This window comes from Anastrepha obliqua, chromosome 4, assembly GCF_027943255.1.
Source record: "Anastrepha obliqua isolate idAnaObli1 chromosome 4, idAnaObli1_1.0, whole genome shotgun sequence".
Lineage (NCBI taxonomy): Eukaryota > Metazoa > Arthropoda > Insecta > Diptera > Tephritidae > Anastrepha > Anastrepha obliqua.
Genome location: NC_072895.1, coordinates 14,815,348 through 14,834,030, shown reverse-complemented (window position 1 = coordinate 14,834,030; position 18,683 = coordinate 14,815,348). Strand labels below are relative to the sequence as shown.

The window sequence follows — 18,683 nt, the reverse complement described above, 5'->3', positions numbered from 1 at the left end:
CATTTCACTGACCGCCGGCGTGATTCAGAATATTCGCAGGTTATCAGAGTTGCACACAAATGCGCAACAGAACTGATTTGTGCGCTTGAGACAGCCAGCTAGGCGGTCGACATTGGCGTTTTTCCAGTTCCTCGTGCTGTTTGAGGTCAAAGTGGCAGTTGGTGGCTGCATAGCCGCACAAACGTCACTGCTATCAAAACGCATTGTGTGCTGTTCTCGCTGTTTCTGCCTTAAAGTTGTTGTTATTTTTTTTTCGCCTATTTCTTTCTTGCTTTTCCATCGGTTATGTAAGTCAACTAATAGCTCGCAGCAATGCGGACACATTGCAATGCAATCGCATTTTATTGACAGGAATGTGCGCGCTCGCGATCACCAACATCCCACCACACGAATAGCCTTCAGTGCCTCTTTACCAGTGCCAACCATTTCGGGCAACACTCCCCTACGTGTTTGCTCACAGCTCGACTGCCTGGAATTTGGTCCAGTTCAAGCCGTAGCACACCGGCTCAGGCCAGCAGCAGTGATTGGCTGCCAAAGACCCACCACCAGGCTGCCAATATCGCGCGCAGCGTTCACAATCACATTCCGCCTTCGTCCGCCTGCGCGTTGGTGTTAAATGTTGTGTGGCGTTGTAATTATTGGCTCACACATTTGACTGCAGTGTTGTTGTTGTTGTTGTATGTAAAGCGAACTTTATATGCTTTCTTTTTTATTGCATTCCATGCTACAAATACACGAAATGCAAATTCAGGCCTCTTTACGTTTTCGTATTCACTCACTCGCGGTTTCTCTCTGCTTCTCCTTCTGGCTTCGATTTCTTCAACTTCACATCCGTTTGTTTGTTTACCGTTTGTCATACGGATTTTATTGATCCTTTTTTTATTTAATGCTGCATTTGAATTTATTGTTACATTTTGGTATTTTTGATGAAGTGCCTCGTAACGGAATACTTGCGAAATTTAAGTAGGTGTCAATACGAATGTGTGTAGGTAGTCACATAGTCACATCCACATGTGCTGTCGCGCAAGGTCTTTCCAGCCTGTGCCAACGAGTTAGTGACTCAGCTTGTAAGCTGTCATTCAATCCGATTTAACGGGAACATTTGTAAATTTACCTGAAAAGTAGCTGTTACTTTTGCTGGGATTTTTTGAGGTCAAGCGGCTATGCCGAAGAATTCAATTTGCCTGATAAGAATTCTGGCGGGGAACTGTGGGATGAGTAAGCATGAAAAAGGAGCGAAGATATGAGAAAGAACCTGGCGCTTGAGCTGCACTTGTAGATATTTCTTTGCGCTGGCAAATTGATTTACTGAAGGCTTTCGAAGATTTATAAAAGAAAAGAAGAAAGTCAGTAATCAAATATAAAATATTAAGTTATCGGCGGTTAATTATTTCAACAGATTTAGGCCGTGTCAAACAGGCGCCTCAATAAAGAGGCGTTAAGTTTTCCATCTTAACTACTCTTGAAATTGAAATTTGAATTGGTCGAGCCAAGGAGCACCAAGAAATTTGCTCAGGCTAAAAAGCGCATTGTAAGAGGATAGTCAAGGAGGAAACGAGAAAAGTATCAGAGAAAGAGATAGGAAAGAATAGAGACAGAGATAAAGGTAGTTAGTCCTCTGAAAATTTTCCCGATTCTTTGGTAAATCTGTAAGTGCCCTGCAGTTTTAGAGAACTATTACTCATTCTCATGAAATATTACTCATTCTCATGACATTGGAACCCGAAACTCGCAGCCTTGCTCAAGCAAAGGCTGGACACTCACAGAGAAAGAGCCCACTGCTATCCGCCTCCTCTAAGCAAGACAGGCACATCGGGTTCTCAATGATTCCAATCGAGGTCATATGCTGAATACGGGCTGTGTCCCGTAATAGTACCGACCATCAACCGAATGTCTTTCCATCCAAGTTTTAGTAGAAAGTTTGACAGTATTCTGTTCGGATTTGTCACAGAACCCTTTGCAGTTCTGCAGCTCTCTAGACTGGACCATCGCTCTTTATGTAGATTACCTACATAAAGGCTGATCCAATTCATGATTCCTGCGGAACTGATTTCGATTTTTGGCTCTGGCTCTTGTGGAGGAACCGCTGATCCATAGTTGGCCAATTCATCGGCATTAACTACTCTTAGAGTAATGATTATGAAGCGCTTAAAATCTTTCGCTCTATAGCCAACAACCTAGTACCCTTTTCCAATCTCATAAGAGACCCATATTCACTTTTTAAATTTGAACAAAGTTATCACGATTCATTCAGATCCGTTCGCTGCCATTTGCTAGGAATGCTGAATCTTTCTTCGACTGGAATCGGGAGTCTCTAAATCAGCCAATTAATCTATTTCCTTAAAACTGACGAGTGTTTTTCAGGCATAAGTCTTTGCGATCCTGAAGACATGCAGAATGCTTAGGGAACGCGGGAGCGAGTGAGTAAGGCTCTGACGACGCCATAGTGCAGAACGAAATTATTAAACTCCTGTAAGGAGGAGATCAAATCCCTTGGGTGCGCTAGTAACATTTCTCTGAGCTGGGCTCGAGGACATAGGAGCATAGAGGAAAATGAAATTCCTGATGAGCTTGACAGGAAGGGGACTGAATTGGCCTCAGAGACCTCCTACCCGGTCATCGGCATCCCTCTGACAGTTGTTAAAGGGGAACTGCGCAAATAATTTCTCAGGAAAGCGCAGAAAAGGTGGAGCTCCATGGCTGGCTGTAGATAACTGCCTGTTTGAGGTCTCAAAATGGTATCAAAACGGCGCTTCAGTCCTACTTGAGGAGTGACAGACCGGCACTTCAACCATTTCACCTACCTAGCTATTGAAAAATCTAACGATATGGTATTCGGGATGTCTTGAAATTCCCGCAGAGTTCGACTAATAGGTGCAATGAACTCAAAACTCGTTTTGAATATCTTGAGATAAAGTTCTCGCCGGAATAAGAAAGTTAATGCGTTGCAAAATAAACGCACAATCAATGTCACCTTGAATGAAATTCTTCTCTACTTCTTAATTGGCGCGATAATCGCTTACGCGATTTTGGCCGAGTTTAACAAAGCGCGCCAGTCGTTTCTTTCTCATATTAACCGCCGTCAGTTGGACACACCAAGTAAAGCCAAGTCCTTCTCAACCAGATCCTTCGAAAGCAGAGGAGGAGGCCTTCGTTTATTCGCTGCGCTATGTCTATGTCGCCGTAGAGCTCATACAGCTCATTGTGACATCGTCTGCGATATGTTAAATTAAACACACAAAAAAAAAGCAATAGAATCGTCTTTCTGCACTCAAGCGACTTAAATCCAATTAATAACAAGCGAGAGCTATAAGAGAAATATTGGACAGAAATTGTAGAGATCCCAGGGCATATTTAAGAAACATCTTTAGTACTCATTCTATTCTTCTGATGATACGATGATCGTAGAACATCACGAGATTTAGAGTATTTTTTTTCCTTGTTCACTCCTCCCGGGAGCTAGGGCCTCGACAAGACTCAGTCTTGGTTTCGTTAATCTATCAGTCTTGGTTTCGTTAATCTATTTTGCTTTCTGTTAGGGTAGGTGATTAGCCTGCGCTACCAGTCCTAAATAGGGGGAATGCATACCTGCCGTTGCTTAGGAAAAACGCCTTCTTTACTGCTTGAAGCGCCATCTGTGTTTCACATTTTTCTGCCAGAAGAATCGCACAGATGGTTGAGTACTTCGCTAAATTTGTTGTGTCTGCGCTATTACCGCGATTGCCCGCTTTCTCTTGCTGGCGCCACTGATGCAATGTGTAGCTGTGTCTTTTTCTTTGTTTTTGCTTGTTTTAGCCGTCCAATGCAAATAATGCGCAGACTATTCTACGGGAGTAAGGATGAAAAGGGTAAGGTTTTGGGGTTGAGGAATGAGATTTTTTGTTTTTTTTTAGAAACAGGGAAAGTAGGTAAATTTGGAAAAGTGCGAGGACCGTGCTTTACGTTTGATTGGAACCCACAACCTCTGGGATGGCAGGCTAATGCACTTACGCTGGACTACCGAGGCTGCAAAGATTTAGAGTAAATGGCTTGAATTTCAACAACATGAAATCCACACAAAAATGATTGAAAGAAATATTCACAGAAAACAGCCAGGTTGAAAACAGTGGACTTACTCCTGTTATAAAACCATGCTGGTTGAAAGAAATTAGACATTTCGTAGCAAAGTGGAATTTTTCTTTAATAATAATTTCGAGTAATTTCGAAGTAGTGGGTAGCTTTGAAATTGTTCTATACTTACGCACGTCATTCCTGTTGCTACCTTTAAAGATTTTAGTAACAGTTGTCACTTTCCAATCGTCAATGAAGATTCGGGTTGCAAGTGAATTGTCACATTAATAAATATTTATTGTTCAAAGACGAGTTCACTCCAATAGGCTTAGAGGTACGAACAACCCTCAGGTTGCGATCGATTCCACACCTTTGGAACTTAAAGTTCAGAATTTTGTTGGAAACTGCAACACAAATTTAGAAAATTGCAATTCAAGTTCAAAATTGTCATCGAATTCTAAAAGTTATAAGTAGTAGTAGTAGTAGTAATTCTTTATTTAAATAAATATTTCATCTTACAATTCAATAATTTTTACAATAATTCGTTTAAATACATAAATACATAAAGAAAGAAATAATAAATTTGTGGCAATAACAATTTTGTCTGTCACAACTCAAAAATTAATCAAAACTTAAACTCTGCAATAAGAAAATTTCTATAGCGTAAGGCTGAGTGTATAAAGCAAGTTAGTCTTTTCGAATTATGGCCATTAAGTATATCTATTACTTCTGCTTCATTTAGCTTCGCTGCGTTTAGGTATTTTGTTCTGATCTCCTTCAGTACCGGACATATTCCTAAGAAGTGCTGCATATCTTCTTCCTCGTTTAAATTGCAAAGGGTGCATATTTTCTGAGCATTTCCATACGTAGTTGCATTTAGCTTCAGTAAACCACATTTTGCTTTAAAAATTGTCGTAATATCAGCTAGCCGCATATCTTCTTTAATATATGATTCCCCTTTTGAGTAGTCAAAATGTTCATAAATTCGCGTCGCGCTTGACTGTGTTTTTTGCCTTGCCCTGTTGAGATCTTTTATTTTCATTTTGGTAAGAAGTTGCACACAGCGATCTTGCCAGTCTGTAGCGGTGATGTTTTCTTCAAACTTCAGAGTGAATTCCATTCCCATGTCGTTCAGATGCTTAAGCCAAAACACATTTTTACTTAAGATGCCTTGTGTTAGTTTGTGTGGGAGTCTGTTGCAATTATATTTATAAATAGTTTTCCAGATATACTTCATGTGTAGTTCTAGAGAATACATGTGGCTATCTTCTATATTAGTTTCTAATGTTATTGCATAATTTGGAGTGAACTCGGGTAGTTTGAGGAATCTTTTAATAAAGTAACGTTGAAGTTTATTTACCTCATCGAATAAGGCATATCCCCAAACTTGCGCTGCGTAGGTTTGTATCGCTCTGCATACCGCATGGAACAACTTCCATTTTGATTTTAATGCAATGAATGGATTTGCTACAAAATCGTTCCATGTGCAATTAATACTAAAAGTTATAATTCAAATTCAAAAAATGTTCATTTCAAATTCCGAAATTGATGCTCAGAAAATTTCAAGGCGAATCTATTAAAGGTGGCGTTGGTAAATCAGCTGATTTGTTTTTTTTTTCTTTCGCCGTGTCCATGTGGCGGTCAGCAAAGAATTAAACAAGGCGAATTCATTATTTATTTTCTACTTTGCCAATACTTACAGAACATTGTTGTTGGTCTAGTGCCAGCATCAGAAAAGTGATATGAAGCTTTGTATTTTAAAACAAAATAAAGTAAAGAATTTAAAATGATTCAAAAAAAAATTTTTTTATCGGCTATTCAGAGTTTGAGAACTTAAAATAATAATATATTAATATACAAAACAGAAATATTATTGGAATTATTACTTTTTTATTTATTATGAACTGGTAATAAATTGCAGGTTATTTGTTTTTGGAATTTTATATCCGGCATATGTCCGCCGCGACCATTCGATCAGCCCAATTATTGACTCATTTTTTCAATAAATCTAAATGAATCCAATCCGCAAAATGGCTTCACTTTTTCCACGAGTTGCATTTTACGGGTACGTAAGCCTAGATCCTTAAGTAAAATGTATCACCTGGTCAAAGAACAAATACCAACAAGTTGAGAACGACGACGAATCAACATTTCGACGTCTTCTTCAACACTTCACGGTATGAACCTCATGAACAGATACATTTTTTAAAGTAGATTTCCACAATTTGGAAGCGATTCATGATGACTTGCCAAACCTTACTGAACAGAAATGGCATTCTCAGCTGTCAAACCATAGTTAACAATATCAATATATCTCATGCAGCAAAAAAAAACACCCGCTATTAGAAAAACTAAGTTACTTTGACAATTTCAAGTGAAGAATTATGTCGAACAGAAGCCAACCACCAAGGCGAATTTAATTATTATTAAACCCAACCACGATGGCGATTACAGATGTCACATCGTTCCCAAAAACTTTCAATCACTTTCGCCTTGACGGATTTTGAGTTTTAACGTAGCGCCACAAAAAATAATCCAATGATGTTAAATCGCATAAAATCGTTCCATGTGCAATTAATACTAAAAGTTATAATTCAAATTCAAAAAATGTTCATTTCAAATTCCGAAATTGATGCTCAGAAAATTTCAAGGCGAATCTATTAAAGGTGGCGTTGGTAAATCAGCTGATTTGTTTTTTTTTTTCTTTCGCCGTGTCCATGTGGCGGTCAGCAAAGAATTAAACAAGGCGAATTCATTATTTATTTTCTACTTTGCCAATACTTACAGAACATTGTTGTTGGTCTAGTGCCAGCATCAGAAAAGTGATATGAAGCTTTGTTTTTTAAAACAAAATAAAGTAAAGAATTTAAAATGATTCAAAAAAAAATTTTTTTATCGGCTATTCAGAGTTTGAGAACTTAAAATAATAATATATTAATATACAAAACAGAAATATTATTGGAATTATTACTTTTTTATTTATTATGAACTGGTAATAAATTGCAGGTTATTTGTTTTTGGAATTTTATATCCGGCATATGTCCGCCGCGACCATTCGATCAGCCCAATTATTGACTCATTTTTTCAATAAATCTAAATGAATCCAATCCGCAAAATGGCTTCACTTTTTCCACGAGTTGCATTTTACGGGTACGTAAGCCTAGATCCTTAAGTAAAATGTATCACCTGGTCAAAGAACAAATACCAACAAGTTGAGAACGACGACGAATCAACATTTCGACGTCTTCTTCAACACTTCACGGTATGAACCTCATGAACAGATACATTTTTTAAAGTAGATTTCCACAATTTGGAAGCGATTCATGATGACTTGCCAAACCTTACTGAACAGAAATGGCATTCTCAGCTGTCAAACCATAGTTAACAATATCAATATATCTCATGCAGCAAAAAAAAACACCCGCTATTAGAAAAACTAAGTTACTTTGACAATTTCAAGTGAAGAATTATGTCGAACAGAAGCCAACCACCAAGGCGAATTTAATTATTATTAAACCCAACCACGATGGCGATTACAGATGTCACATCGTTCCCAAAAATTTTCAATCACTTTCGCCTTGACGGATTTTGAGTTTTAACGTAGCGCCACAAAAAATAATCCAATGATGTTAAATCGCATAAGAGGGCGGCCAATTAACAGCTAAATCATAAGTTAGCGTAATTCATTGACCCAATCGCAATTACTAACAAATATTCGAAAAAATAGCCCAATCGCACCTCCAAACCACGTTCTTGGATTTTCAGAAGACCGAAAGCAGAAAGTATGGTTGTCGAATGAAAATAGACCTCGTTAGCTGTAACTAATCCAAGGCAAAACTTCAAAACTCAATGGGCTGTAAAATCATCAAGGCGAATCTAATAAAGGTGGTGTTGGTAAATCAGCTGAGTTCTTTTTTTCTTTCGCCTTTTCCATGTGGCTGTCAGCTCGGAATGAAACAAGGCGAATTCATTATTTTTTTTCTAGTTTCCCACTACTTTGCTTTGGCAATCAAACGTACAGAATAGTGTTGTTGGTCTAGTGCCACTACCTTTAATGAATGCGTCTTAAAACTAATGTACCCAAATTTGGTTTGAAACTCTTATCAAAAAGTTAGAAATTTTGATGTATTAATTTGTCGAATTTTTATATTATTTTTATTTTTTTATTTTTTATTTTTATTTTATTATTTTTTGCACAAAGTTTAAAACTTTTATTTATAAGTTATTTGTTGTCGAATGAATTATACTTTTATACAAAATTAATGAAAATAAAAATACACAAGAAAATTTGTCAAAACTGATCAAAATCCTGCATTGCTAATTAGATCCACGTAACGGCATATGCATCATCAACTTTAAAAATTAAAAAAAAAAAACTTGAGCCTGTATTTACTTTCAGATTTTGGAATTAAACAAGTGACTCATATATCTCATATGCCCACAATTTTTTAATTAATAATAGACACGAGACCTCATACATTGCATGAATAATGCATTTTTCTACCAGCCTTCAGTTGCTCCAATAACCCATTTGAAAAGTTTCATATAGGCCAAATACCTTTGCTGACGCCTTTTCACTTAAGTAAATGAACTTCATTTAAGTAAGTGAGTAGTAAGTGGGGCAAGCTTGAAGACGCCTAGACATATAAGGTCGTTCGTAAGCATACAAATTCAATCACCAACTACTCCACTGACGTAAATCTCTGGCATAGACGAAGAGCCGCATTAAATTCTCCGCAATCCAACTAAGATTTCTTACATTTTAAATTTATCCACGTATGAAGGTACACGACTCGTTTAATGCGTCTGCCTGTGTGTGTATGTAGGCATGGTTGTACATGTAATCATCAAGCTTCCCTGCAGAGAAACTCATTAGTAGCGAAAAAATTCGATTCTGCTGCAGTTTAGTGAAGACCACGAATAGTTCGCGCTTCTCTATATTCTTTCTGTATGGTAAGCAACTAGTGAATCATGCATAAAAAGGGAGTGTCAATAGTGTTCCACTGCGTTTCATTATCGATGGTGTGGAACTGCTTCTAAATGCGACATATGAATTATTTCTAAGGGAAATAAAATAGGATTCCAGCTCACGTGATTGTATTTTTTTGGAGCAATATTCGATAAGGTAGATCACTAGCGTTAGGTTATTTTGTTGGCAGTCAAACAGAATAGCCAAACTCGCCAATATCGCTGGCGTTACTCAAAACAGTCGGGTGATCCAAGTTTAAATTTTTGAAAAAAAAAATTTAACTATTATTTTTTTTTAACTTTTTTTTAAGTTATTGTAGTTGATACACTTGTGCTCACTTACTTAAGTAACTGCAGCTTTTTCCAATATTCGCAATATTTTTCATAAAAAAAAATTTCGCACATTTGAAAATTCTCAACATAGTGACAAAAAAAAAATTGTCAAAACTCAACGCAATCTTTGAGTAACTTCAAATTTAAAAATAAAATAAGCAATTGGCGCGTACACTTCTGTTAGGTGTTGAACTAAGGTCTTCTTCCCATTTGAGACGTGCGTCTTAATGTTGTTCCAGCTAAGTTTTAGTTTGAACGGGCTCCGGGGCAAGGAAGCTGGCCTCAGAGCTCGTGTTTGGCCAAGCTGCTCCTCCTATTTGTGGTGTGCGTCTTGATGTTGTTCCACAAATGGAGGGACATACCGTTTCAAGCGGACTCCGAACGGAGAATATTTTTTTATGAGGAACTTTTTCAGGGCAGAAATATACTCAGATACATTGCCTGCTGAGAGATGACCGCTATTAGAAAAAAACTTTTCCTATCATTTGGCCGTTTCATACGCGGGGGTTCGACCATACGCACTGTCAAATGCTAGTCACGCATTCGACTACGGCGGCCGCTTACACTTACAGTTTACAGTTTTCGAAAGATTCTAATTCAAAATTTTGATTATTATTTTTTTTAATTTGTTAAATTTTTGTAAATTTCGTAAACAATTTTGAATTTTAATTTTTGAAAAATAAATTCAAATAAAAATAAAAAATAACAAAATAATAATAAAATAAAAATAAATAAATAAATATTTCGAATATTGTAAAAAGTGACTTTGAATGAATTATTTGGTCACAAGTCTGTGAATTTGATAACTCGGCAGATGAGAGACAAATTTTGTTTAAGTGGTATGCTGTTGTTATTGCTGTAAGCAGCATAAACATTCTCCATACAAAAATGGGGAATGCCACTAAAGTGCCGGATATAAATAAGTAACCATTTAAAAGTCTTAAGTCTACTCTGCTGAGTGAAAGTTGCTTATCAGAAATTCCTCTGTCATCTGTCCTCTTCTTTCGTTTGTCGCTGACGTATAAAATTTCGCAGGTGTTTAACGATTTTCTACTTGTTGTTGCTGTTTTAACAGTAATAGAAGCCCCGTCAGTTTAGGGTATATCGTAGGGTTAGTGTCGTGCGGGGTACCTTCACATACCGGACATAAGTTTGGTATGACGAGGTCAATTCTGGATAAGTAGGAGTTTAACCTGCTACAATATCCAGAACGTAATTGTTTCAATTTCTACTCCTCCCACCTGCTGAGATGTTTGTTAATGTGGCGCTTTGTAAGTCCAAAGAAAGGCTCTGTATGGTCGGCTATTTCGTTTTCCTCATGTCGAGGTACCCAACCTCATAATACTGTGTTGAAGTTCTCTAATATGCTGAGATCGTTCAGGCAGTCATATACCATTTTTGAGGTGACTATAGCTGATAGAAGGGCGTTCAAGGGCCACCTGACTATCTGAAAGTATGTAAATGTGGGTTCCTCTTATTTTTCTACGTAGAAACCTATTTCAATGGCGTGTATTTCTTCCGGTAAAATTGTTGGTTAAAAACTCATTTGAATCGATTTTTTGAATTCAGGCCCTTCGAATCAGAAGTTACCTAAATAATAATGTCCTTAAGTAGCGCGGCCGACTTTGGCGGTAATCCTGTAAGGACAAAATCTGCAATACCGTCAGCGGGGAAAATTATCAAAACTCAAACTAATTTGGAGCCAATTTAACCTAATTTCTTTTTTATGCTCATTAAAAAGTTTGAAGTTTTGAAAGAATTTTTTTTTATTTTTTATAAATCTGGTACTAAGTTTAAATTTTACATCGTACGATATTTGCCGTAGAGTGAACAATATTTTTAAAAATTATGGAAATTAAAAAATACAATAAAATAAAATAAAATATTTTGTAAAACACTCCTTTTTTGGGATGCAAAAAAAAAAAAAAAATATTTTATTGCATCCCAAAAAAGGAGTGTTTTACATTAATTGGCGACAGCTTAGCTGCAAGCCAATAATTTATAACAGGTACAAAATATTACAATTAAATATATATATAAATATTATACAATATAGTTAACAAATTTACTAACAAGAAAAACGTTTACTGTAAAAAGTTTCGGACTATATGACAAGAATTGAGTAAAGCTGCTTTCTGCATGTCGAAAATTAAATATTCTGGGAGTTGAAGAGTTTTGACATTGTCTGCTAAGTTTTTATGCACTAGTCCATGGGCTGAGATGATAATTGGTAGTATGTGCAACTTCCTTAGCTTCCACTGGCGTTTGACATCAATGCCTAAGTCAGAATATTTGGATATTTTTTCTGCATATGTTTTTTGCATGTTTCTGTTTAGAGGAACAGCAATATCAACTATATAACCAGTCGCTTGAGATTTATCAATAAGGAAAATATCTGGCCTATTGTGGTCTCTTGTGGCATTTGTTAAAATTGTTCGGTCATAAAATAAAATAAAATAAAATAAAATAAAAGTAGTGGAAGCTGGTCAAAATATCTTGCATTTATTATTTTGAACATGACTGTAAGCGCTAGTGCTGCATCACAATTGTGTTCATTAGTTCAGATTTTTCCTACAGGGATATTATTGGCTTTGCCTACTTACACTGATCCAGACGTGTAAGCCTTTGCGTCTAATACATTCAACTGCTTCAAATGCTCCGTTGGGCTTAGCCAAATCGAGTGATTGGAATTAATCTCCATTAGTGGTGATGATTACTTAATCAATCAAAGTCACCGATGATTATGGAAAAAAAACACTAAAATAGAAACAACGCAGTCATCATCCTCCAGAAGTCGTCAACTGGCATCTACGTTTGAATGACGTTAATCGGTGTATTTTTCCTTAACCTGAAGTGGAATGTGCGGGTAGCGCGGTGACTTAGCTCTTGGCGCAAATTCTATTCCTGCTGCCTTTGCTGCTACTTCTTCGACAGTATTTGTGCTATTTGTCGTATAAAATTTTTTTTTCAGTTTTCCTTTTACTTAATGCTTAGCCTTGACCTCTTCTCTGCCAACTAAATATTGCCGGTTATGTGGATTTTTTATTTTTAAATTTTTTTCATTAAATCAAAGCAGGCTTGATTTGTGATTATTTCTTACTAAACCCTGCGGCCCGCCTATTTTTGTCACGCTTGAGGCATATGTATATATATGTGTGTGTGTGTGTATGTGTTTGAACTTGCGCTTGGTTTTGGTTCTTTGCGCGCGAAATAGAAACCGATTGAAATCAAATTACCAATTAAAATAGTCAAAGCCATGAATGCCGCCAATTCGCCAATTCACCGAGTCGTCGCCAGTCAAGCCAGTGCCGCAATAGTAGCCACCACCCTGTCGATCTTTTTAAAGTAGTTGAGTGGTATTGACATGCCTACATGCATAGGGTATATGTGTTTGTAAATATGTGCATAAGTATGCGCTTGCTGAGCTCATGGGCGCGTACAGTAGCAACATCAACATTAACTTGAACAATGATTGTTGATTTCAGAAGCCCAATAATAAGAGCAATGCTCACACGTACTTACTTGCATCTGTGTTTGTATGTATGTATGCATGCATGTATGTATGTATGTATGTATGTATGTATGTATGTATGTATGTATGTAAGTATGTATGTATGTATGTATGAATATGTGGTCGGTAAAGTTAAACTCAACTTTTATAACACGAAGGGGAACTATTAGAAACGAGTAATAATGACAATTACGTTGTGGTAGCTTAAAGAGTGGCTTTGAGTTTCATGAATTTGAAACCTTTGCGATGATTTGTGGCGAAGGGTGCGCGACTGTTTGGTCAGGAATGCCTTGTCATAGCAACATCAGCGCTCAATTTATAAATTTATTAAGTTACTTCTTCTTGCTCTTCGTTTATTTAGCAAAATCGCTATTTACAACAATACATTTGGATAACTTTTACTGTAGTTCAGTGGATTCGGATGCATTCGTACCATCTCTTCGGTGGCCGCTCGTGTGGTTCAGTCTGGATTATTCTAGCATCCATCACCATAGCTGTCAAGCGTTCGCTCGACATTCTACAAACATAATCTCTTCACATTTTCTTCCTTCCTCTTATCCATCGGCTTACGTCTGTTACATCACAGATATCTCTAATTTTGTCATTTGGTGTTCTGTCATGTAATGGGTAACCTGTTATTGTTCGTATTTTTTTTTTCATTTCAACAATACTGGGTTATGACAGACACTTCGCTCTTGTTACCGCCACATACGTTAGAATCAGTCGAAAACATGTCTTATATATTCTTATCTTGCTTTCAATGTTCATATGAGGTGTGTTCAAAAAGTATCGCGAATTTTGTGTTTGTTTCAAAAATTATTTATTTACTCATTAATATCTATTTTGTCGCCTTCAAAGCAATCCCCATGAGATATTAGCACTACCAGCATCTCATTAGCAATGTTCATGCGATGCTGCGTTTGGTCGAAATTGAGCAGTTTTGGTACGAATTTTGCGGCGACTCGTCTCATGCCTAAATCATTGAAAAAAATCGAATGGCACGAGCCAATCGATATGTCTAGATCCCCAGCAACTTCTCTAACGGTGATTCGACGATTAGCCAATTGACCATTTTCCTCACTTCATCTATTTTTTCGTCCGTTGTTGAAGTGCTCGGGCGTCCGGCAGGCTTTTCGTCGTTCACATCTTCTCGGCCTTCTGAGAACATTTTGTACCACCGATAAACGCTGATTTGGTCCAAAGTAGCTTCTCCGTATTACTTATATTATTTTCATACTGAATTGAATACTTGGCTTTTCCTTTTCGAAAATTGGTTGAACCGCTCCAGGCCACAGACGAGCCACCACCCAAAAAATCAGGTTTGAAGAAGTCTCGATTCCTAGGGAATTGTCCACAAGGAGTTCGCGCCAATGGGCCTGACCGTCAATGTAATTTTCTATCTTGGCATTTTGAAGCATTCTTCGAATTCGCCCTGAATACCGCGAAGGAGGAAGCTGGCGATTATTGCATGATAATGCACCATCTCATCGATCCACTGTTGTGACGGATTTTTTGACTAGAAATCACACTTTAACCACCAATCACTCACCGTATTCGCCTGATATGTCTCCCTGTGACTTCTACCTTTTCGGGAAATTGCATTTGGTCATGAAAGCAAAACGTTTTGCGTCGATAGAGGGCATCCAGAAGGCCTGTATCGACATCCTGAAGGACATTCCGGTCACTGACCTGAAACAATCTTTCGAAATCATTTTCAAATTCATTCTCACTAAAGCTATTCTTGCCATACTTCTTCATCCCGGCGTACACACCCACATTATTCGAATATATTTGAGATTTATTACGTTCTCAGGCGTGGTTGCCACACTACTTCGAACTACATTTGACAGTTCGGTTTTGACGATCAAATTATTGCGTAAATTACTCGCTAGTGCGCCTAACGATCCTCAAGCTTTCCCCCCTTTTTGCTCTTAGCGACTGTCTACTGTCAAATAATTCATTTTTTCCTGCACTATAATTGGATTATGAAATAAAATATGTCATTCATGAACAATTTTTATATTATTGGTGCTGAATTATATGAGTTGTGTGTGTGTTTTTTTTTTCATAAAAATTAATGTACAAAGCGTCTAGCGGCGACAAAACGTCAACATGACAGCCGAAAAACAAAACGCCAAATTGACAATAACAATAAACTTTCATTTTTAAGCGTTTCGCCTGTGTGTGTGTGTGTGTGTATGTGTGTGTAGATGTGGCTGTTATTGTATTGCCACAGGCGTCAATTGTCAACTGGCATACAATTGTCAAGCGACTGTGGTTGCGGCGAGCAGCGGCAGCGGCAGCGAATTGGGAATGCGGCAAACGCACATTGACAGTTGGTTGAGTTGACAGCTGTTTTGTGACATTTCTTATATTGGCCCACTCCTACAAGCCACCAACAACAATCACTGTTAGCGCATAGGTATTTGAACTTTGCTCAGTTTGTGTTTCGTTGACGCGCGTTGACTTTGTTTTGTCTTATTTTTTCGAAAACTCAAACAATGTCACACACATATGCATACACACACACACCTTCTTTTCTTTACGCTAAACGTGCGCGCTAAACAATTATTGTACGGCTCGTGTATATTTATTGTCATTTTGCATTTTCTTGTAACCGTAATATTTTGTTACGAAATTCGCCGCCGATCATTCATTTTCGGCGTTGCACTCTGACCGAGTGGCACACAAACTCACAGACACACACAATTTCATGTATTGCAATTTGCTTTATTTATCGCGTCCACGTTCGAGCACTAACCGGGGACTATAACTAGAGCGCTAAACATGTGGCAGGCAGTGCCAGTTCCTTGTTCTTTTGGAAATATTGTAACAGCCAACTGACGATTGTTCTGATTATACAATCTTTGAAAGAAATATAAAGGGTGGTTAAGTTTCAAGGGCCGGTGTTGATTTTAAATAAAATAGAATTTTTTTAAAAAATTATTGTCATTTCTCTTTATTATGATAATATTGGTATGGCTCAATTACGCATGGAACAAAATATTGGCCAACTGGCCGCCACGGCCTCAGCGGCACACTTCCATCTGATGGTCCAAATTTTCGATGACCCTGAGGCATAATTGAGGTTCTATGCCGTTAATGTGCCGAATTGTCTCATCCTTTAGCTCTTGAATTGTTGCTGGCTTATCGACGTACATCTTTTCTTTCAAATAACTCCAAAGAAAGAAGTCCAGCGGTGTCAAATCACATGATCTTAGCGGCCAATTGACATCGCCGCGACGTGAGATTATTCGGCCAACAAATTTTTCGCGCAATAGAGCCATTGTTTCGTTAGCTGTGTGACAAGTGGAAACCACATATCGTCCACACCCATATCTTCCAATTCGGGCCATAAAAGGTTCGTTATCATCTCACGATAGCGAACACTATTCACAGTAACTGCCTAACCGGCCTCATTTTGCGAAAAATACGGCCGAATGAAGCCGCCGGCCCATAAACCGCACCAAACAGTCACTCTTTGTGGGTGCATTGGTTTTTCGGCAATCACTCTTGGGTTATCATTCGCCCAAATGTGGCAATTCTGCTTATTGTCGAATCCACTGAGGTGAAAATGTGCCTCATCACTGAAGATGATTTTCTTCGAAAATTGGTCATTCACCGTTGCTATTTCCTGAATAACTTGAACGCATTGCTCAAGTGTGTACCTTTCCATGGTTCAAATTGAGTTAGTCTGAAATTGAAAAATGTGGAATGAAATGCAGAAAAAGCTTGACATTTAGGTGTGGTTCACATTCAATATCGGCCCTTGAAATTTAACCACCCTTTACAATCGTTATTTTTAAAGAAATATATTTACCGATACATTTACATGTGTAGGCATGTCGTTACATATATAACTATAAGGTTTAGCATTTTTACTCCTGTGCATGTCGATATGTATAGTTTTCTATGTTGACTTTGATGTATGCGCAGTGTCACCTATTTTTGGCTTCATTAGCGCCATTCGGTGATTTGTAGCGTTTGTGCAACATTTGTAATAGCATAAAAGGAAAGGCAACAACAAAGCGTTGAAAAAATGTTGGCAAAATAACAACAAAACTACGTCCATATATACACGAATATCACTTGCTTGCCTTCATCGGTGTATGTAGTATAAGTAAATATGTGCCAGTGGTCACTATCGCGCAGGCGCGGCAGCATTAAAAGCACATTCACTCGTTAATTTACGAGCACATAATTGGATATCACTAATAGGATGTCGTTTGTGCATTTTACTATTTTAAAAAATTTTTTTTTTATCAGTATTTAGTTTTGTAAATACTTAATTTATTGACAGCGTAAATTGGGTGATTTTCAATATAGCGCAACAGAATATTTACTAAGCCATGAATTTAGATAATTGCTAAATTGGTTTTCCGCATTCGTTTTGCTTGCGCTGTCTTTTACGATTTACGATTTTCCAGACTAGCAAAAAATAAGGTGCTCCATTTCCATGAAAGTTGAATGCTACTCAAGAATATTGTAAACTAAGTAAATAAATGAATTTTTTTTTGCCTCTTTATGGCAACACATTGCGCGAATTTGATTCCTTGTTCAAGTGGGCCCTCATTAGTGCAGCCTAAATTAACCTTCCTGATTTTTTCTATTGTGCTCAAAAAATTAATTTTGACTAATTTTTGGTCAAAATGAATGAATTTGCAGCCTTTTATTAAACTCCTCCAGATGCCTGCATAGCTTTCTGGTTCCACATCTTCAATTAGAGTACACAATTTTTTGCTCATTTCATCAGTCCTCGAATCTGCGCTCGCAAATAGGCAAACTACAAAAATCTACACTCAAATATTCATCGGCAAGTTGTTGATCAACCAAACAGCAATTAAATCGAAGTCGAGGTCTCCATTAGCATACCAAGAGGACAGAAACACTGAACCAGGAGCGTAGTGTTAGTGAGCATGTGTGCCACAAAGGCGAATGAAAATTAGACGCTGCTATAATCAGCGCCGCCCAGTACCTCGCCCCAAACCCAAAATGTTGAGTTGGTAACTCTGAGTTGGCCTACAGTGCATCGTTGATGTGTGCCCTTCTGGGCATATAAAACTTAATCGCCGCACAATTGTTTCGTTTCGCGATGTGATAATTGTGGCAGTTGAAATGTTGCGATTATCGCGTTTAAAATGTAAAAAAAAAAAAACCAAATATAATATAAACAATGAAGTTGTTATTTTTATTGGTATTTTTTCTTCTGTTTTTTTTCCTTAGTTACACTTTTAGTAGTCGCTTACCGTTATCTAGGTGATAGACAGAAATGTTTGGAAAAATAGAAAGAAAAAATATTAAAAAAAAAAAATAGAGAAAATATTTAAAAAAAATAGAAAAAATAACGCAGTCCAAATTATATTAAATCCATAACAATAACAACAACATACATATAAATGTTTTTGTTGCTCAGCCAGTAGTAGCACTGTACAGCACTAAGAGTGGCTGGAGTACAAGTTACACTTGAAGGTATGCCGTTGCTGCCGTTGAAGTCGACTGTCGAGAGCTTCGACATTTGGGTGAGCGCTCATTTTGGACCGACGCAAATTGTGTGGCGTTTAACTCAGCAGCAGCGTTGCAGCAGTTGTTGTTGGTGAGGCATTGGTTTTTACTGTTATTGCTGCTGCCATCAGCATCGGCTTTTTGTTCGACTTTAACCTGCTGTGTGCGCCTGTAGGTGTCAATAATTAAGCGTACAATTTTGTTGGTTGTCAGTTGGGAGCACCAGCAACAATAACAAAAACAATGCTGAAAAATCTCTAACCGCACTAGGAGACGCAATTCATGGCAGCTGCTGCCATAGAAACTGCAATAACAACAA

General features: G+C 37.6%; 1 protein-coding gene across 1 annotated transcript in view; it reads left to right on the top strand.

The window, feature by feature from the left end:
* LOC129243425 (protein Shroom-like) overlaps positions 1–616 on the top strand; it is an 82,263-nt gene extending 81,647 nt beyond the window's left edge. Inside the window, exon 8 of the mRNA XM_054880411.1 lies at positions 352–616. Coding sequence (XP_054736386.1) covers positions 352–616 — 265 coding nt within the window. The remainder of the gene's footprint in view (positions 1–351) is intronic.
* Positions 617–18,683: the final 18,067 nt, after the last annotated feature.